This window comes from Ichthyophthirius multifiliis, assembly GCF_000220395.1.
Source record: "Ichthyophthirius multifiliis unplaced genomic scaffold scaff_1120509251438, whole genome shotgun sequence".
Classification (NCBI taxonomy): Eukaryota; Ciliophora; class Oligohymenophorea; order Hymenostomatida; genus Ichthyophthirius; species Ichthyophthirius multifiliis.
The window spans coordinates 49,820-71,108 of record NW_004085875.1 but is presented as its reverse complement, the minus strand read 5'-3'; the positions used below and the strand labels follow the sequence as shown (position 1 = coordinate 71,108).

The window sequence follows — 21,289 nt, the reverse complement described above, 5'->3', positions numbered from 1 at the left end:
TAAAAACTAATAATTTATATTAAAAACTAGAATTTTAGTTAATGTAAATAATAAATGATATCGAAAATTAAATAACTTCATAATTATAAAACTGTAATTCGAATATTAATGTTAAACATTTTTAAATTTTAAAAGAAACTATAAATAATTATTTACCTTCAATTATAGTTAAAACTTAATAAGCATCAAATAATAATTAAAACTTAGTCTTTTTTATTGAATATATCTGGAGGTTTTTAAGTTTATTCTTAAATTAAAATTACTAAAAACTTTAAGATATTGTTAATCAATAAATATAAGATTAATGTACAAAACATATATAAAGTATATAATAACTTGAATAAGTAATTAATGATTAAGTAAATTAAATTACTTAATTAAAATAATAACTAGAGTAGTTATAAAAATAAAATAAATAACTTTAGATTAAAAATATTGATCAGAAAAATAGATTTTAATAAGATATTAAAGATCTGAAGGATAAAATAGAAGAAATAGTTGATGTTAATAATAATGAAGAGAAATATTAATTAATGTCGAATTCTATTAATTAAATATAAATGTGCATTAATAATGTTTAAAATGATAATATTTAAAGTATAAATACGTTTTAAGAAAAATTATTTTAGACAGGAAATTACATGATAAATTAATAAAAAGATATTCAATAATATTGCTTGAATTTAAGAAAGTATTATTTTATAAAAAATTAAAATAATTATAAAATGAATTAAATAAAATAAATAAAGATAATTTAATATGTTCAGTATAAAAGATGAAAGCTGTTTAATATAAGTTTTGAATTCACACCCTTTTATAACGGCTTTTGTTTATAATAAAATATTGTAATTAATTTTATAAAAAAATACACTTAAATATAAAAAAATATAGAAAAACTCAAAAAATTAATTTACCTGAATCCGAAAAAAGTAAGATTTTATTTGACTTTTTCGATTAATTAAAATATGAAAATTTTAATACTAATTTAAATTCAGCGGAATTATTAATGGAATATATTTTAAGTTTAGGAACTTAATAACATATATAATTTTAAATAATATAAGAAACAGTAGAATATTTATATGAAATGGAAGAAAATCCTGCCTTTTATTTATTTTAGTAATTGTTTGGAATAAATAAACACCATTTTCCAAGAAAATCCTCAATAAAGCTTATTTTAGGTAAGAAATATTTTTATTATGTATAATAAATTTACAATTAAAAAAGATATTAAATCATTTTATTTGACTTAATCTTTATTTGATTAATTAATAATAAATGAAGATTTAATAATTTTTTTAAATAAAACTATTGATAATATGAATTATATAAATGATTTAAATTCAATTCTTAAAATAGGCTCTTAAATAAAATATTCATTTCTTTTATATTTAATAATGTAACACACGGATAATTATTTTAATAGTTAATAGTGTCAAGAGATATATAATAGAGATTCTTATTCATTATTAAGTTTATATGAACAAATAGATAATTCATTAAATTATAATTTTATTAAGTAACTTTGCTATAAAATAAATACAAAACCATTTACATTTATAAATTATTCTTTATAAATATTTATTAATTATGATTAGACCGAAAAAAAAAATCCTTAAAAAAATAATAGTATTAATAATAACAAAAGTGATAATAATAATATAAATATTCATAATATACATAATGTAAAATTTTTTTTGTTATTTTATTTATATTATTAATTTCCAAAAACAAAAACATATAACAAAAAGGTTTTAGTTGAATGCTTTTAAAATTTTTGTAAATATCAAAAAATGTAGTCCTTTTAAAAATATAATGATATGCCTTTAGAACTAAACAATGCTAATAAAAACGTTTAAAATATAAAATAGTAAGAAGATATTGGTAGTAGAAAAGAAAATTTAATGAAAAAAATTGAAAACACAAACAAACAATTAAAATTATCTAAAAATTTTAAATAGTAGAGTTACTTTTCTAATGATATTATAAAAATCTCAAGAAATAATTAAGCTCAATCCAACAAATCAACTAGAAAATTAACGTAAATCAAAAAATGAATAGAATTTTTTTCTATATATAAACATTAATATAGTATATGTTGATTTAAAAAAATAAATAATTATAAATACGTATTTTATTTTTTCTAAACAAAAGCAAACAAAAAAATTAAAAAATTATTTAAATTGAATTTATAAATATATTTTATATTTTTTCAAATATTCAAACTATATATTCTAACACTATAATCATTAGAACATGTTGCAAATTAAAGTATTTTAAATCGATTTAAGTCTGAATAATTTCTAAATTTAATTCTTTACACAATATTAGAATGTGAAAAATTTTAGTGAACCTTTTCAAAACAATTCAATTATAAATTTAAAGAATCGAATTGGAAAGTTTCTATAGTTCCATTTTCAAATCCTAAAACAATAAAATAAACACCTTCTTTTATAATTTAAGGTGCAAAAGCAACAGCAGTAGGAGCTTAATCAAAAAGTTTTGTAAAAACGACTTTTTTATTTTCAAGAGAATGTATTTTAATCTTTTATCTCTAGATGATGTAGCAACATATTTTTCCATCAAAAGAAAAGTTTAAAGAGTAAATAATTCTAGAATGAGATTTATCTTCATAAAAAAGAGAGTATGGATTATTAAATATTAACTGGTTGTTTTTTTATTCGTCAACGTTTTTTTTAAACACTGCTATTTGTCTATCTTTAGATACAGTGGCGAAAAAACTATCATTTTAAGAAAATTCCATTTAGTTTATTGTGAAATTATGATACTCAAGTTTTGCATAAATCTAATAATTTTAAGGATTCCAAAATATTACACTTGCATGTTATTTAGTTTAACTTTTTGAGCAACTTGCTATTAGTTAACCATCATGACTACATGTTGTACATTTTATTTCATATCCATGACCATATAATTTATTTAACTCAGGCCATAATGTATGTTTTACTAAATAATCTTCTATTGGAGCTTTTTTGAAATCATGCTGTTTTTTTTTTATTTATAAATTATTTATTTATAATTCATTTTATTTTACTTTTTATTTATTGAATTCTGCCTCTAATTTTTAATCTTCTATTTATTAGATTTTATCAGCTATTAAGCCCACTTCATCTTCCGGATCTACATACTGGCTAGGATTAAAATCTTATGCTATTCTTTAAGCTTTGGTCATTAAACCTAAAACTTATTATCCACCTTTTTAAAAAATAAAAATGTAAATATTTTTATCATTAAAATATATTAATATATATTTATACCTTCTAAAGTAACTTAATATTCAATAATACCCTTTTCTAATTATTTACTATCAAAATATTATTTTTCTTATTCTTCATTATCAAAATATAAATGTAGGCTTTAATTGGACATTTAATTTACTGCATTTACTAAAGCGGCAGGAGGTTCGAAAATTCTTACAACTTTTTCATCTGCTCCGCAAATCAAATTATCGCAAATATCCTTATCTTTAAGATTAACAGGATAAAACTTTAAACTATTTATATCATATCCATGAATCTATTATTTTATAAAATAACTAATTCATTTTTTTGAAAAATAAAATACTTAAGCTCTTGAAACTTCATGCCAAGTATTTTGTTCTAAACTTTAAGTGTATATTCTAGTAGTTTAATCGAGTCCACATGATCCCAAAAAAATTCCTTTACTACTCCAATCTAAATCATAAACTTCATTAAAATGTCCAGTTACAGTAGGGATATTTTCCCATTAAGCTTTTTCTTTATTAAATTTCCAGAAATAAAAGGAGCCAGTATATGTATAAGCGAAAATCATTTAATAATCATTTGAAAATTTAGCATTAAAAAAAGCATATTTACTTCCAGTAATTTAACCTAATCTTTACATACTAATCCAAATACCTTTTTTAAAAAATAAAATAAAAATAAATAATAAATAAAAACCTGTATCTTAATCTTTAACCCAAATAAGGATACTAAAATCAAAAGAGCAGAAAGTAAAACAACTTATTCATTATAAAATCCCCAATCTAAACTTACAACAGATTCATTATGTCCGCTTATAACACTTTCTAAAGAAATAAAATATTCTTCATTGTTTAAGTCAAACTTTTGTATTTCTTTATTTTGAAATTCTGATAATTTAGCTTCTTATCCTCCTTTAGAAAATTTCCAAAGACGAATATATGAATCTTTTGATGAACTTGCAATTATCCATTAATTGTTTTCTTTTTCATATAAAATTTTTATGTCAGTAATTGCATTTTCATGGCCTCTTAGACTAATTTTATAATTAAAAAAATCGCCTTTTTTATTGTATTTGGTTTAAAGGTCAAATAAATAAACATGAACTGAAAAGTCAAGACCTCCAAAAAATATTAATATTTAATTTTTATCATCTAACTTTATCATCCTTGAAGTTTCTTATGTAAAATGACTTCCGAATTTAATTCGGTCTAAAATTTGTTTCTTATCATCTGTTATTTTTATCAAAAACACATCTCCCATTATATTTCCTGCTAATACATATACTTCATTTTCTTTATATTCGCATATACTGCAAAATTAAACGGAATTTTCAAGGTCAAATTCGTGTATTATTTCCCATTTCTCATGATTTTTAAAGAATCTTCGGCACATTGCCATAATATTAATTTAGTATCTACACTTCCAGATAAGAGAAGTTCTCTGCCGTTGAAGTTATTGATAGTTTGTACAAAATTTACCCTTTCTTTATGGTGGTTTAAAGAAAATAAATTTTTTGTATTTTCTAAATCTGATACAATTATGCTGTTTGCGCATGTGTAGTAAAACAAGTTTTTTTATTTTGAAAAAGTTGTGGAATTATATATGGGATTTACACCGCATAATAAAGCGTCTAAATTTATTTTACTCATTTTTTTTTTATACTTTTTTTATTTATAAAAAAAATTAAAATTTTGTGCTTTTTGTTTATTTTTTTTAGAAATTTATTTTATATTTTTATATTTATATATTATATTTTGCTATTTTTTTTTGTTTAACTAAATTATGTAGACGAATTTATTTATATAATCGATTAGATTTTCATTATAATTAATAATTATATAAAGAAAATAATTTTATTTAATTAATATATGGATATTAAAAGTAATTAATTCATAAATAAATAAATAATACTTAATTAATAGTTTAAGTATTATATATATATAAAATATTATAAATCTAAAATATTTTTTAATAAAGATTAATTTTAAATATATAAAAACAAAATTAATTTAAAGTAAAAAACAAACAAACAAAAATCAATATTAAAAATTTCAACATCAAAACTAAGTATAAAATAAAAGATAAACCTTAAAAAAATAAACAAAAAAATATAGAAATCCTAAAATCATTTTGAATCTTCGCAAATAACAGCACTACTATTTTCCCCAGCGCAAACATTAAGAACTTTTTCATTTTTAAATTTTTATTAGATCACTGGAAATTCCGTAAAAGCTCTTTTTTTATTTCCCAATTATCCGTTTTCATTATCACCCCATTCCATAACTACACCTAACTCATCAATTAAAGCCAAACAATGTCTATCTCCACAAACTATTTTTTTAATCCTAACATTTTTATATTGCCCGTCTTTATCTTATATTTTAAAATTTGATAATCCATCAACTTTTTCCACATCGCATATATGTCTTAAGAGTCCTACTCCAAGTTCTCCTTTATTATTATATCCGCATCCAAAAACTTCAGTTTCTTCGTTTTATCTGTTCACACTGACAATCATAGTATGGGCTTCTCCAGCTGCTACATCTACAATTTTTGAAAATTCCAAATTTTTTTTAATTTATAAAGGCTCATATAAGCAAACTAATGGTTCCTCACCTTTCGAGAACTCTAATTCTTAGGATAATTACATGTTTTAGTTTAATCCCCATCCATATAAATTTCCTTCCTGAGTTACTGCCAATGAATGATTTTTACCACATGCTACTTTTACCACTTTAGCATCTAATGCGTTTACTTTACGAGGATTTTTTACTCTTCTTTCTTTAAATGGAGGACAAGGAACCCTATTGCTTGCACCCAAACCGCATTGTCCATATGTATCATCTCCTAAAGTATATATATCTCCTGCTTATGTTAGAAATAATAGATGGTCTTCACCAGATGATATTTGTTTAATCTTCTCTGACAAAGATGTTAATTTTTTTTTTGATTTTATATCAACTATAGGAATTTACTATTAACCTTCTTTTTGTTATTAGATATTCCATTGATAAACTTCTCCTTTTTAATTCAAAGCCCATAAATAACTTTATGTAGTACATATTTGGGTAAACGTATCCTCTTTTTAGGTTGTTATTTGCTAAATTTTTTCACGTCTATTATCCTTTGGATCTCCTGAAAAATTTGCATCTAATTTTTAAGTAGGCCAAACATATATTTGACCATTTATATCAATTCCAAATTCGTTTTTTTCAGTAAAAATTACTTTTTTTAAAAAAATATTTATAAGTCTATATGTATTTTTTTTTACTTTCTTATAAATTGATGCCATTCTTTTAACCTTAAAAATCCTCAATTAGTTTTGGTTCAAAATTTTTAAATTATAATGTGGCTTCTGGACGAGGTTAATATATACCATTTCCCCATATAAATGTTTTTGTTTTTTAAATTCCTTTTTTTGCTTGCATATATATAGTATCTTAATTTTTATTTTATAGATATAAGCCACTTATTAAAGATATTCCTAATGTCTTTTTATATTTAAATATGAAGTTTTTCATTTTTTAAAAAATTAACAATAAAAAAGATATTAAATATAAAATTTTTTAATATTTTGTTTTTTCTAATTTTATAAATAAAATATAAAATAAAGTACTAAAAATGCATATTGATAAATTAAGTATAAATAAAATAAAATATTTTAATGATAAAAATAATAACTTAATACTAAAAAAAATTTAGTAAAAATAAAATCTTTTATTTATTAAATAATTCAATTATCGCAAGTTTAAATTTATCTAACTTAATTTTTAAAATTTTAACTATGAATATTTTTTTAAATATGCATTTCAATTAATTACTCAATATAATGGAAATAAATTTCATCATATTTATTAGTTTTTTTACTTTCATTATTGTTTGCACTAGTAAACATATTTAATTCAATTGAATTACATTGGGTAATCTTTTATTTAATTTTGGGATTCTTTAAAATATAATTTTCATTGTTATTAGAAAATTTAATTGAAGGCAAAGAAATACATCTTTTTATTTTTTTTTTAATTAATTTATCATAGATAATGAGTCGTAGCTTATTCTTTTAATAAAAGAGGTTTCTTACTTATCATCAAATAAAAAATATTAATCTTCTTTTTCTAAATCTTAAAAATACGTTTCAAAATTACTTTTATTTTAATTTTCAATAGTTTATAATAAATAATTGATTGTTCCCTTTTCTTGACTTGCATTTTTACATATTTATGCTATTTTAGCAATTATCTCTATTTATGATTCCTAATCTTCATCTTCTCTGTATAAAATCTATCCGATTTGGTATAATGAAAGACCATTTTTAGCTCCTATTTTTAATAAAGTATTTGCTATTCGGAAATTTTTTAAAGTTTCTTCATTTAAATTAAATTATTATTCTAATGCCTTCATATCTTTTAAAATATCGATTTTTTCTATAAATTCAAGAGATTTATTTGAGAGTTTTTTCTAACTTTATTCCCAATACATCCAATTTATGCAATCTTGTTAAATATTTAAAATTTCAGGAAGAGATAATCCATGATCTATTGGTATTAATTAGAAATCATAAGAAGAATATTTCATTTTTTCGTTTTAATCTTAAATATCTAATTATAATTATTAATTTTTTTAATTTTAATTTTATTACTATTTTTAAATGTCTTTTTAACTAAAATATTCTAATCATTTCTGTCACAATTAAGAATTCTTATATCTAATATAGATATTTTATGAATTTCATCTATTGAGAATATGCAGTTTCCATAATTTCCTATTTCATCATCATGCTAAACATAAAGTTATAAAGAACCAAATTTTGTATGTTTCTCTTAATATGAAGAGAAATTATTTCTTTTTTAAAATAATTAGGTTTAAATTTAGTTTATTTAAATTTTATCACATTTAAAAAAAGGATGAAAAAATTCAACAAAAATAGTAGGCGGTACATTATGAAAATTATCATAATCTAATAAATATGCTGCTATTTCTCTAAAACATTATTCACCACTTCTTATTCCTTTTCTAATACCTTCTTATCCTAACTATCCTTTTGTTTATTAAATATATAAAAATATTATAAATAAATAATAATATTTATTTTATTTAAAAAAAAATAAGTAAATAAATAAAAAATAAATTATATTTAAATAAAAATTAATTAAGAATTAAAATAATAATAAATATTGAAAATATAAAATTAGATTATTATATTAAAAATGATTAAAAGATTAAAAATATGAAAAATAAATTAAATATAATTAAATAAATTAAAAATATAAATATTTATATATTTATATATTTATATATAATTGATAAAATATTAAAATTATTATTTTAAAATAAATATCAATTTATATTTTTTTTAAATTATATTAAAATAATTTAATATAAATTAATATAATATATATTTATATATCAAAATAAATGTTAAAATATGATTTAATTACAAATTACTATATCTTTAATATAAAATTTAAAATTATACCTACATATCCTTTCGGGTTGTTTGGTGTATAAGGCTCTTCATCAAAAGGTTTAAAAATAGCAATTTTTTTTCTTCTTTAGTTTTCTATAAAATAACTTCCAGATATTCCAGAATCTGTTATTTTCGGATTTATATTTTAATTTAATCCTTTTCTTATTTCTGTTATAGCATAATTAATCTCCCTTTAAATTTTATCTCTAAAGTTATATGATTATATTTTACCTATTATTTTTTATTTTTTAGGCTTTATAATATAATAAAAATATTATTCCTATTATTTTAATTAATCTAAATTTATTGATTAATTATTATTTGACAATATTGTTTGTTTATATATTAGCTTAATGCTATTTAAATTAGCTCCAGTATATTATTATATTGTTTATTTAATCTATTTTATTGTTATCTATTTATAAATTTTTATTTTTATTAAAGTATCTACTGAAGATAAATCTTTTAATATTATATATTTTTAATTTTAGATATTTTATAATTAATTCGTAATATTTTCGATCATTAAATTGTTTATGAAATTACTAGTTTTTAGTATTAATTAATTATAAGAATCGCTTTTATTTTTGTATAATAAAAGATCTTTTTTTTCTGCTTGAAATTGCAAAATTTTCAATTATTATTTATTTTATTTAATTAATTTATAAAATAAAATATAAAAGTCTTTAAATTAAAAAACAAACTTATAAAATATATATATATATGTAATATTTAAAAAATGTTTAAGGCTATTTTTTTTTTTTTTAATTATTAATAATTTAATAAGAAAAAATTTTATAATAGTTTTATACAATAGTTTTTTGTATTTATTTTTAAAATAATTAATTAAAAAAAATACCTTAATAAATTTTTTCTTAAAATTTATTATAGCTATATTATTTAAAAAAAATATTTTATATTTTATAAAAAACTAAAAAATAAAAAGTTAAAAAGATAATAAAAAAATTTTAATTGTATATTTTATATCATACAATAAAATATTAGTCGATTAATAATTACTTAGTTTTATATAAAAATAAAATATTTTTAATAAGAATGATAAAGTTTAATAAATATATAAAGTGTTTTTTTTTACGTGAATAATAATAAATATATATATAAATAAGTAAAAAAAAAAAATATTTCATAAAAAAAAAATCTTATTAAAAAATGACATTTAAAAATAAAAATATATATTTAGAAAAATATAAAAATATTTATATATATATAAATAAAAAATTTACTTTAAATCTTATATAAATATATATATATATATATATATATATATATATATATAAATATATATGAATCCTATAAATTTATATTTTATTATAATTATTTTGTATTCATAATTATAAATATTATATATTTTTCTTTTCTATAATTATTTTATTTTTAGAAATAAATTTTTAATATAATATCATTTGTTCATCAAGCGTTAATATTTTAAAAATTAAAAATTTAATGTATGTGCATGTTATTTATATATATAACAAAAAAATATTTTTTAACTTGAATATAATTTTTTTTAAAAAAAATAAAAAAGATAGAAATTAAAATTAAAAACCATAAATAATATTTTCTTTTATTAAATAAATATTATTATAACTTGATTATTTAAAACATTAAAATTTAACTTTGTTATAATAAATTGCTAAAAAAGTTTTGAAAAAGTTATCTTATATATAATTTAAAAATGTTAGTTATAAAAAAAAATAATATAAGTATATAGAAATTAAAATACTTTTAAATTAAATAGTAATAAAAAAAAATTATATCTTTTTTTTTTAAATAAATATCTAAATTAAATATACAGTTTTATAAAAAAAGATATGTATATATTTATCATAAATAATTTCAAATAGATTTTTTTAAAGGTACAGTAGATATGTTTTCATATATAAGAGTAATTCTTTTTTTTTCCATAGTATTATTTATAGTATTTAAATGCTTAGATAAGTAATTTAATTATTAAAATTTTTATTATTTATAAACTTTAAACCAAACAAAAGCGACAGCAATAACCAAACTTAACAAAAGTATTCCGATTTCGAATTCTTTTTATTCTTTTCTAGTAAAATCAACTTAAAATTATAAAACTTTTTAAACTTTACAAAAAGAGTTTTATATTTCAAATTATTAAGTATTTTTTTCATTTTAATTTAGAAAATAATTGTCTTTTTATTTACACTCGAGTTCATTTATTACAACTAAATATTTATATTCTTTTTCTATATTTCCATAAGATGAACAGATAATTTCGTCCTTAGCATAATTATACTGTTGAATTTCTAGCTTCCAATTATCCACTAAGGCAATATAAAAATGCTCTGTTTTAATCTATCCCTGCTTTATATTTGATTCTTATTTCATTGTTAAATATTTAACAGCCATTGCATGTTTTCCATGTCTTACTATTTTTTTATGTTATTCTATGTCATTAATACTATTTTTTGGTATGTTAACAGGTTAAAAATAATTTTAGTTATTTTCTAAAGTACTAACAAATATTTATTTTTAAAATTAATCACAAGAAATATTATATATAGTATCTTAATGCCATGTTTATAAATTTAAAAAAAATTTTTTTTTATTAAATCAATGAAATATTCTTATATTTCATTTCTTTTTGTTACTACATATATATTACCACTTTCATGATTTATTTAAAAAAATAAACCTTCTATAACTGGAATTTTAAAAGATTCTATTTAAGAATAGACTTCTTCTTTTTTTTCCCAAAAAGAAAATCCTTAAGCAAAATCAAGCAAAATTAATTTATTTTTATAATATTTAAAATCAACTATGTTTATATTTTCAAATTCTATTTCTTGTATTTTTTTTGATTTTAATTCTATGATTTAATTTTTATTTATTTTTTTCAATTTATATATAAGAATAGTATTTTTTTAAGTGATTATATGCAATAAATTATCAAAGAAAGCTATTTTTTTAGCTTCAATAATTTCAGGAATGTCCTATATTCTTCTAAAAGTTTGATTTTATTATTTATTAGGTAATTCCATAAAAAGAAACTTACCATTAGTTTAGTAAATAATTATTATGTTTTCTTACTTCATATATGTTATTCTTATTTAAAAAATTTCCGAATCGTCTTTAATTTGATCTTAGTGTATAATTAAAGAAGCTATTTCTTAATTTTTATAGTTTAACTTTTAGAATATTATTTGGTTATTTTCAAGTAAAAAAACTATTATGTTATTTCCAAATATCTAAAAGTCAGTTATTTATATATCGTTTTTGCTTTTATATAATATTTTCGGTTCTTCTAAAGGTATTATTTTCGAATGAGATATTTAACATAATTCTTTTGTTTATATTTTTTTGTCTTTTTCATTTAAATTTGTTAAATGTATGTCTATTATACTAGTTTTGCTTGAAAACTGTAATTTTTTTTATTAATTGGTGTCCATTTTTATTTGATCTTGGAATGTCCAGTCACCTTCGAATATTAATTGCTCTGATTTTATTAAAATTGTTGTTAGGTTTAATATTATATATAGTAATAATATCATTTTTATTTATACAATGTTTAATAAATATTTTTTTTTTTATTTTAATAGTATATAATGATATTTAATAAATTTAATAATGGCTTTTTTTTTATAGATATTTTGCTTTTATTATTTTTATATTTAGGAATTTTTTAAAATATTTTATAATTAAATAAAATGAATTAATTATTGTTTTATATTTAAATATGTATTTAACAATAAAATATTTGATTATTAACTTATGTTATATATATTTATATTTTAAATATTTTTTTTATGTATTTAATGAATGACTTTAGTATACCCAAATCGATTATTTTATTCGTAATTTATTTTTTTTATATAAAATTCTGTTTTTCTTGTTTATTCAATAATATAACTGTTAAAGGCATATAACATTTATCAAAATTATAATTGCCTTTTTAAAAAAAATAATAATAATAAATATTTATCATTTTATTTTATAATATATATTTTTTATTTATTGATTAATTAATTTTTTATTATTATTTCAAAAACAAATAAGAATTATTAAAAAATTGAATAAACAAAAAACAGAAAACTAAGAAAATAACTAAAAAAAAGAAATTAATAATTTTAAAGTCTAAAAATTATAAATGATTAAAAATAATAAATATAAATTTAATTTATTGAATATTTCTAATTCATAATTTAATATACAAAGGTTTATTCTTATTAAATAAAAAAATGACAATATTTAATTGCAAACTTAAAAAAAAAAAAGTAATTGTAATAGTTATTTTATTAATAATTCTAAAAACTAATGTTCATTAAAAATAAGGTAGTTTACTTTTAAATTTAATTTTTTATTTAAATATTAAAATAAAATATATATGTATATATATATATATATTGAAAGGGAAATAGCTTAATAGAATATATATATAATGTTCCCGAATGCGCGTGAAAGTTAAATTTAGCCAAAATCATAAAAGAATATGGAGAAAAGTTTTTCATTACCTAAGATTGATTTTGGTAATATATAAAAAGACTTCACATAATTAAAAAAATAAATAGAAAATAAAACTTTGTAAAAAACAAAAACAACCAGTCAATCTATATTTAATACGAATACAGATATATTTAATAATACTAAAAATATTGTAAAGCCAATAACTACAAATAAAAGATCAGATATAAATACTATATCTCATTTTTTTAAAGAAGCACCATAGAACTTTTCTAAAAAAAATATTTATAGTCATTTTGATAGTTTATTAAAATATGAATTTAGTTAAAAAAAAGAAAAAGTAGACTATATAAAAAATAGGTCTTTAGGCTTTTAAGCAAAAGAGAATTCAGATTTATTATAAAATTATTATAAATTATAAAAAATAAATAGGTTTAAATATAAAATAATAAAAAGAGAAAAGGAGCTAAAAAAATTAGAAAAATTATAAAATAATAAAAAGAATAAGAATAGTTTTATTTTTTATATATATTATAAGTATATATATATATAAAAAGCATATTTTATTAAAAAAAAATAGAAGTTAAATAATTAAAAAAGATAAAAAATAAAATATTTAAATTGAAAAATCTGTTTTGAAATAAAAAGAATTACTGATTAAATAAAAATTGGAAAATATAACTATTTTTAATGATCTTATTAATTAATATGAAGAACATTTTAATAAAAAAAATTAAGACAAGTAGATTTTATCACTTTAATTTAATTCTAACTTTGCTATTAAAAAAGATGGAATTTTAAAAAATTATTAGAAGAAAAAATATATAGTAAAATATTTATATAAATAACTCCTTATAAGGTAATCTGGAATAATAAGACTAATATATATAATAAAAGCAATCAATTAAAATAGTCGAAGATATTTTTATTGAATAAATAGCTTGTTATTTACTAAACAATGGATTACATTCTATTTCTTAAGAAGATTTTTATAATTTTAAAGGTTTTTTTTTATTTAAATAATAATATTTTATAATTAAAAATCATAAAAATAAAATAGGTATTGTAATATAAAGAAAATAAGAATAAGAATAAATGTATTAAGAATTATTAGATTTGATTGATATAAAGCGCCATATGTAAAAAATAATTAAAATTATCTAGTTATATAAATATATATATATATATATATATATATATATATATATATATATATATATATATAAATAGACGTAACAAAAAATCTTTATAAAGATCCTAATGTATATAAGAGAATATAAACTAAGAAGTAAATGAGGAAAATAAAAAAAATTAAAGTTAAAATTAAAATGAAATATAAGTAAACCGAAAATCATAAATAGAGACAGCTGATATAAGCTAAATAGACTCTTTGACTAAAAATCAATCGACAATAATAGAAAAAAGTGTAATTACGTAGAAATTAATAGAATTTATCCCTCCTTAAACTAAATAATTAAATAAATACCCATATATTAATTTAAACAAAATAAATAAAAAATTCAATTAATAATTTTTAATTTAACAAAAATATGAATCTCCTGATTAAAAAAAGTCTATTATATAAGAATATTTTTAATTATAAAGATTGTAATAAGAAAATAAAATTTAAGAAAATGAAAATTATACTGAAGATATATTAATAAAAGAAGAAGAAGAAAAAGAATAAAAAAATTAAGAAAATGAATAATAATAATAAAATTAAGATAAAGAGGACAACTTTATTAAAGAATAATACATGAAATTAATTTTTGGAGAAAAAGGTGATGATATCACACATGAGTTTAGTAATAAAATGTTAGAAAAAATTGAATAGAATAACCAATATATAATAAGCTAAATCCAATAAGAGGAAAATTAGGAAAAACTAGATAAACTTCGTGCTGAACTTCAATTATAATAACATAAAAAGTAATAAAAAATATAACAAAGGGATAAAATAATAAATGAAAAAGCATCTAAAAGACTCCATTTCGAATACGAATAGTAAACTGGATATTATCGAAATCTAAAATATACATATAGTTCTGAATTTCAAAGGAGTATGCCAAATTTTCCTTCTAGTAAGAATTCTACTTTTAATTAAATTTACAATGAAAATGATAATAACCATTTTTTCCAAAATTCGATGTTATTTGAAAATTAAAGAATGGATTTAGATGAAATTGTCGCTAATTTTATTTAAATGAAAATGGAGAATCAATAAATCGATATTTTATTGAATTCATATACTAAAGATGATAATTTAAGCTCTAAAAATTCACTAAAAATTTAATGTATGGAGAAAATAAAAGAATGTATTATGAAAGTTTATATGGAAGTGAAAAAAGATGAAAAGATTCTAAATATTTCATTTAATAATAAAAAGCATAAAAATAAAGAGATTGAACAAATTTAAGAGGAAGATAAATCACCAGTAAATGCAATAAATAATATTCCTAGTGAAAGCTTTTAGGAAAAAAAAAGTAACAAGGCAATAAATAAACTCATTAAAAATATTTCTTTAATAAAATAATCGTCTTATTATTCATCTAAGTCAAATTTTGATTCGCCGAGGAATTTCACGCCTTTTTCTAAAGAATCAATAAATAAACTTAAAAATTTATAAATATAATAAGATTCTAAAATTGGAAAAAAAGGTTATAATACTTCAACTAATAAATATCAAATATAGAAATTCTAAAATAAGTATTTTAATTAAGCTTATCAAGATACTATTTATGGGGGAAAAAGTGGATAAGATTCTCCTAGTAAATCCTAAAGAGAATATTCTTATACTGTTGGAGGTTAAAATTAGCATTAATAAGTAAATTTATTAAAATTTATTTTTCATTAATATTATTTAATATATTAAAAAAGAAATTTCGAAATTAAGGAAAAGAAAATGCTACAAATATTTTAAATTCTAAATTTTCTAAATAGGAAGTTAATTAATCTTAATAATAATTTAAAATAAAATAAAAATAAAATTAAGATGAAATTAAAGTAATTAGTTTTGTTTTGTAATAATTAAAAAATAAATTAAATTTTAAAAAAGGCAAGAGGTTATAAAATAAACTTATTTAGTTAATAAAATGAAGATGAAGAAGATAAAGAATTATAACGAATTCAAGATTTAATAAATTCAGGTAAACTAATAAAAAAAAATGACTTCAAAAATAATTCAATGAAACTAATGTACTTAATAAAAATATAAATACTTTTATATAAAAAAAAAATATATATAAAAAAGTAAAACCAATTCTAATTAAGATATAGAATAAATCAAAAAAGAAAAAGATAACTCAAATAATATATTAAATAGACGTTTCTCACTTTCGTTTCATGAACATATGAATATTAAAAAAATAATAAATAATGATGGAAAAATAATATATTTAAACGAATTTGGTGAACAAATAATTTATAAAAAAGGAATGTCTTAATTAGATATTATGGAGGAAGAGGATTCATATAAATATGAATAAATAGAAATTGAAGTAACTGATTCTGAATAAGAAACTGAATATGATTAAAATGGTAATAAGATTCCTAAAAGGAAAAAAAATAAAATAATAACTTTAAAAAAAGATGTACAAGGAAATATAATATAAGATAAAAATCAAAAAAATAATTTACCTTAAAATTATGTTATATCTAAAGATGGAAAAATTTAAAAAGTATATAAAAAAATTCTTGAAGATGGAACTATTATAGATGTTTTTGAAGATTAATAAGTATAGTTTCTTGGACAAGTATATAAAAAATAAAATGGAGATTTTTAAAAAGAGAAACCCTAAAAATAATTTATAATAATAATAATAATAATAATAATAATAATAATAATAATAAAAATAATAATAATTATAATAATTATAATAAAAGCAATATAAAGTAATTAAATAAAAACTTGCAGATGGAACTATAGTATATGAAAAAGTTCTTATTTAAACAAGTTAAAATTCTATAAAAACAGATGATTTATCTGTTTAAATTTCAGATGAAGATCCTTAAAATCCTTTAAGTCCTAAAAGTAATAATCTTATGATTTTAGAAAAAAAAAAGAGAAAAAAAGACAGATTCTAGAACAAAATGGTATTTAACATGTTAGCTTATATCCTAAAATAAAAATGATTAATAAAGTTTAATTGGAAAATGGTGAATGGATTGAAGTTGAGTAAGAAATAATTGATTACGATAAATTAAACTAAAATTAAAAAAAATAATAATATATATAATAATAATAATTAGATAATTAGAATCTCTTTAAATAAAATATATAAAATTATAATAATGTAAATGATAATCTTTTAAATAATAATATTATCGAAAATAATAGTAATATTTCTAATAAAAATACAAAAAAAGATATAAAAAGTAATTGGTTCATTGATGATAAAGATATTAATTAATTAAATTTGAATAATAATAAAGGATAAAGTTCATAATAAAATATAACAAATAATTTATAAAATAATAATAATAACAATAACAATAACAATAATATTAATATTAATGGTAAAAATTAAATAGGAAAAAAAAATAAGAAAATAAAAAAATCCAATGATTTGAAAGAAAATGAGGTTACAGATAGTGATAATTCTTTTGATTCTGCTAATATTCCTTCGGAATTATTAAAAGATGATTTTTCAATAAGGTTTATATTTAAATTATCTAATTAATTGGTATATTAAATTTTTAAAAAAATATAAAGGAGTAGTGAAATAGATAAAATGTCAGAGGGGAAAAAAAAAATGTATAGAAAAGCAAAAAGAAAAAGAGAATAAGAAAAAAAAAGAAAATAAAAAGAAGAGGAAGAAGAAGAATAAAAATTTTAAAAAGAATTAGAAGAATTAAGAAATAATAATGAAATAAAAAGAATATAAAATTTAATGAATTAAGGAATTACATTAAGATAAATAAAAACATAAATAGAATAAAATATAGAATAAATAATATAATCAAGAATTAAAATAGATAATGAAACATAATACAATATGTTTTCATGTAAATAAAAAAATTTCTAAATATAAATATATATAAAAATTAATTTATAAAAATTTAATTTAATATTATATATATTTAATATATAAGAATAAAATAATTTATAAAAAAATATATAATAATATATAAATATATATATATATATATAATATACATATTTAATTTATATATTTTTAATTTATTATAGACTTTTAAAGAAAAGAATAAATTATATAATTATTACTTTAATTAGAAGAAAATTTTTAAACTAAATGTCTTATTCGACCAGATGTTTTATCTGAAATTAAGTATTTCTTTTAAAAAAAACATTATATTAAACTTAAACCTGATAATGATAAAGTAATTTTTTTAAAAAAAAAAATCACATAATTAAATAATATCTATATTTAAATATAGAAAATGAAATTTTCAACATAAATTTAATAAGTAAAAGGTAATGGTCTTTCTCTTTTTGAAGAATTTAAATCAAATGATATATCTGAATGGGAAATTTAATAAATTATGAAATATGCTAGTTATAATTAAGATATAAATAAAATTTTGGAAAGATTAATTATTTTTAAAGAAGATAGTTCTTTTATAACATTATTTAAAAATATGCTTAAAAGATTTGAGGCATTTATTTTTTAGACTAATTTAGATAACATAGAATTTTAATAAAATACGTAGTTTTTAACGCATTAATAATAAGATGAAACTACAAAAAATGCAAAAAATAATTTCTAATTAAATATAACAAAAAATGATATTAAAGACTTTTCTAAAGAAAAATAAAATTTGTAATTACTTAGAGAATTTAAACGTAAAAATAAAGAAAAATTTTAAAAATGTGTTTAGGTAATAGAGGATGTGAAATAATGTTAAAACGCTTTTAAAATTATTAAAAAAGAATTAGCTGAAAAATAAGAAAAAAGATATGTAAAAAATTAATAGAAAGCCAAAACTATATGGAATAATAGAATGGAAAATATTAAAAATATTATTAATAAAAATAATTTTAATTATTGAACAAATTAGAAAAAAATCAATTATAAATTAATATAATATATATAAAAAAAAAAATTATTTAAAAATTAAATAATAACTAATCTTATAACTATAATTTTTATTATTGTTAATAATTTTTTTGTTTTATTATATATTTGTTTTATAAAAAGATTGTCCTTATATTAATTTATATAAATAAAAAAATATAAATTAAATCTATATTTATTTTAAATATTAAGATATAAATTTATTTAAATTTGATTTAATTATGAAATTTTATTAATATAATTTTATTTTATTTTATTTTTTAAAATATATAATATGTAATTTAAAATAAAAAAAAAAGTTTTAAATAAAAAAAAGTTAAAAATAATTAATTATTTTATATAATTAAAATAAAAATATATAAAACATAAAAAAAAAATTATATAAATATAATAATTTATGATTAAATTAATATATTATTAAATACTTTTTTCTTATTTTTAAATATTAATAAAAAAATTATCTGTATTTTTTCAATTATTATTAATGTTCAAACATCTTCAATATCACTATCTATATAAAAACAAAAAAATTAAAATAAAATTATAAATTACTAATAAAAGGCAAATAGTTTATATTTTATTTATTTTATTTATTTTAAAAATTTAGAAAGTTAGATTGGTTGATAGATTAATCATAAAAACAGTTGTTTCCATAAAATTACTACTATTAATTAATTAAATAATTTTAGTTTTAGTTTTAATGTTAGTTTAAGTTTTAGTTTTAGTATTAATGTTAGTTAAAGTTTTAGTTTTAGTATTAATGTTAGTTAAAGTTTTAGTTTTAGTTTTAGTTTTAGTTTTAGTTTTAGTTTTAGTTTTAGTTTTAGTTTTAGTTTTAGTTTTAGTTTTAGTTTTAGTTTTAGTTTTAGTTTTAGTTTTAGTTTTAGTTTTAGTTTTAGTTTTAGTTTTAGTTTTAGTTTTAGTTTTAGTTTTAGTTTTAGTTTTAGTTTTAGTTTTAGTTTTAGTTTTAGTTTTAGTTTTAGTTTTAGTTTTAGTTTTAGTTTTAGTTTTAGTTTTAGTTTTAGTTTTAGTTTTAGTTTTAGTTTTAGTTTTAGTTTTAGTTTTAGTTTTAGTTTTAGTTTTAGTTTTAGTTTTAGTTTTAGTTTTAGTTTTAGTTTTAGTTTTAGTTTTAGTTTAAGTTTAAGTTTAAGTTTTAGTTTTAGTCTTTGTCCTAGTCTTAGTCTTAGTCTTAGTCTTAGTATTAGTCTTAGTCTTAACTTTTTGGAGTAGATATATTTTAAAATCCTTTAGGATATAGTACGCTTTGATTTTCTTATCCTTATAGTTATTATCCTTAATTAAATTATATATTATAGCAAATATTATATTAGTTAGGTTAATTAAAACCTTATTATTATAATGGGTAAGATGATTAAGAATTATGCTTATAACAAATTTAGTTTTAATAGTTATATAATTAATTAGAATTTAAAAATTAACAAAAGTTGTTATACTAATATTAATTCATTCAAGAAGAATCTTAAGAAGTACAACATTTAAGAGGATTATCTTATAATTAATCAATGTTATTTGGATTTTAATGTTATAATTATTACTAATTTTATTGTAATGGTAATTGCTATTTTATAATTATTAGAATAGTAATTATTTTTTATTATTATTATAATTATTATTATTATTATTATTATTATTATTATTATTATTTTATTATTATTATTTTATTATTATAATTGTTATTCTTATATTTTTAGTTATTGTTATTGCTATTGTAATATTTATTCTTATTGTTATTCTAATGGATATTGTTATTGTTATTGTTATTTTAATTATAATTTTTTTTGTTATTGTTATTTTTAATCTTATTATTATTATTGCTAATCCAATTTTTATTCTTATTGTTATTCTAATAGATATTATTATTATTATTATTATTATTATTATTATTATTATTGTTATTGTTATTGTTATTGTTATTGTTATTGTTATTGTTATTGTTATTGTTATTGTTATTGTTATTGTTATTGTTATTGTTATTGTTATTGTTATTGTTATTGTTATTGTTATTGTTATTGTTATTGTTATTGTTATTGTTATTGTTATTGCTATTGTTATTGTTATTGTTATTGTTATGTTAT

General features: G+C 16.9%; 4 protein-coding genes across 4 annotated transcripts in view, besides 27 other annotated features; 1 reads left to right on the top strand and 3 right to left on the bottom strand. All coding sequences in view use genetic code 6, as the record gives it.

The window, feature by feature from the left end:
- Positions 1-710: 710 nt before the first annotated feature.
- Positions 711-760: a microsatellite.
- A 479-nt stretch (positions 761-1,239) lies between these two features.
- Positions 1,240-1,269: a microsatellite.
- Positions 1,270-2,011: 742 nt separating this feature from the next.
- IMG5_204480 (hypothetical protein) lies at positions 2,012-3,813 on the bottom strand (the record flags this gene model as incomplete). The annotated part of the gene is made up of 6 exons (XM_004023771.1): positions 2,012-2,070; positions 2,130-2,143; positions 2,322-3,004; positions 3,056-3,216; positions 3,279-3,537; positions 3,586-3,813. The coding sequence occupies 6 exons, from the start codon at positions 3,811-3,813 to the stop codon at positions 2,012-2,014; spliced, it is 1,404 nt and encodes a 467-aa protein (XP_004023820.1).
- Positions 3,311-3,367: a microsatellite.
- Positions 3,814-3,820: 7 nt separating the features above from the next.
- Positions 3,821-4,858, bottom strand: IMG5_204470 (hypothetical protein; the record flags this gene model as incomplete). The annotated part of the gene is made up of 2 exons (XM_004023770.1): positions 3,961-4,858; positions 3,821-3,899 (listed from the first exon to the last, which is right to left on the bottom strand). The coding sequence occupies exons 1-2, from the start codon at positions 4,797-4,799 to the stop codon at positions 3,821-3,823; spliced, it is 918 nt and encodes a 305-aa protein (XP_004023819.1). The 5' UTR covers positions 4,800-4,858.
- A 512-nt stretch (positions 4,859-5,370) lies between these two features.
- On the bottom strand, positions 5,371-9,238 carry IMG5_204460 (phosphatidylinositol 3- and 4-kinase family protein, putative; the record flags this gene model as incomplete). The annotated part of the gene is made up of 4 exons (XM_004023769.1): positions 5,371-6,470; positions 6,517-6,736; positions 8,165-8,283; positions 8,722-9,238. The coding sequence occupies 4 exons, from the start codon at positions 9,236-9,238 to the stop codon at positions 5,371-5,373; spliced, it is 1,956 nt and encodes a 651-aa protein (XP_004023818.1).
- Positions 8,295-8,331: a microsatellite.
- Positions 8,314-8,391: a microsatellite.
- Positions 8,444-8,513: a microsatellite.
- Positions 8,516-8,543: a microsatellite.
- Positions 8,600-8,652: a microsatellite.
- Positions 9,176-9,216: a microsatellite.
- Positions 9,239-9,965: 727 nt separating the features above from the next.
- Positions 9,966-10,018: a microsatellite.
- A 2,646-nt stretch (positions 10,019-12,664) lies between these two features.
- Positions 12,665-12,739: a microsatellite.
- Positions 12,740-14,323: 1,584 nt separating this feature from the next.
- Positions 14,324-14,383: a microsatellite.
- Positions 14,384-14,770: 387 nt separating this feature from the next.
- Positions 14,771-14,801: a microsatellite.
- A 2,163-nt stretch (positions 14,802-16,964) lies between these two features.
- Positions 16,965-17,037: a microsatellite.
- Positions 17,038-17,375: 338 nt separating this feature from the next.
- Positions 17,376-17,479: a microsatellite.
- Positions 17,480-17,630: 151 nt separating this feature from the next.
- Positions 17,631-17,661: a microsatellite.
- Positions 17,662-17,924: 263 nt separating this feature from the next.
- Positions 17,925-17,960: a microsatellite.
- A 233-nt stretch (positions 17,961-18,193) lies between these two features.
- Positions 18,194-18,224: a microsatellite.
- Positions 18,202-18,242: a microsatellite.
- Positions 18,229-18,327: a microsatellite.
- Positions 18,239-18,310: a microsatellite.
- Positions 18,271-18,330: a microsatellite.
- Positions 18,331-19,355: 1,025 nt separating this feature from the next.
- Positions 19,356-19,403: a microsatellite.
- A 125-nt stretch (positions 19,404-19,528) lies between these two features.
- Positions 19,529-19,584: a microsatellite.
- Positions 19,585-19,766: 182 nt separating this feature from the next.
- Positions 19,767-19,791: a microsatellite.
- An 85-nt stretch (positions 19,792-19,876) lies between these two features.
- Positions 19,877-20,405: a microsatellite.
- IMG5_204450 (hypothetical protein) overlaps positions 19,954-21,289 on the top strand; it is a gene marked incomplete at both ends in the record, with an annotated part of 2,610 nt that continues 1,274 nt past the window's right edge. The window contains 3 exons of the mRNA XM_004023768.1: positions 19,954-20,477; positions 20,639-20,794; positions 20,906-20,922. Of these exons, the coding sequence (XP_004023817.1) occupies positions 19,954-20,477; positions 20,639-20,794; positions 20,906-20,922 (697 nt within the window). The remainder of the gene's footprint in view (positions 20,478-20,638; positions 20,795-20,905; positions 20,923-21,289) is intronic.
- Positions 20,824-21,289: part of a microsatellite that runs on past the window's edge.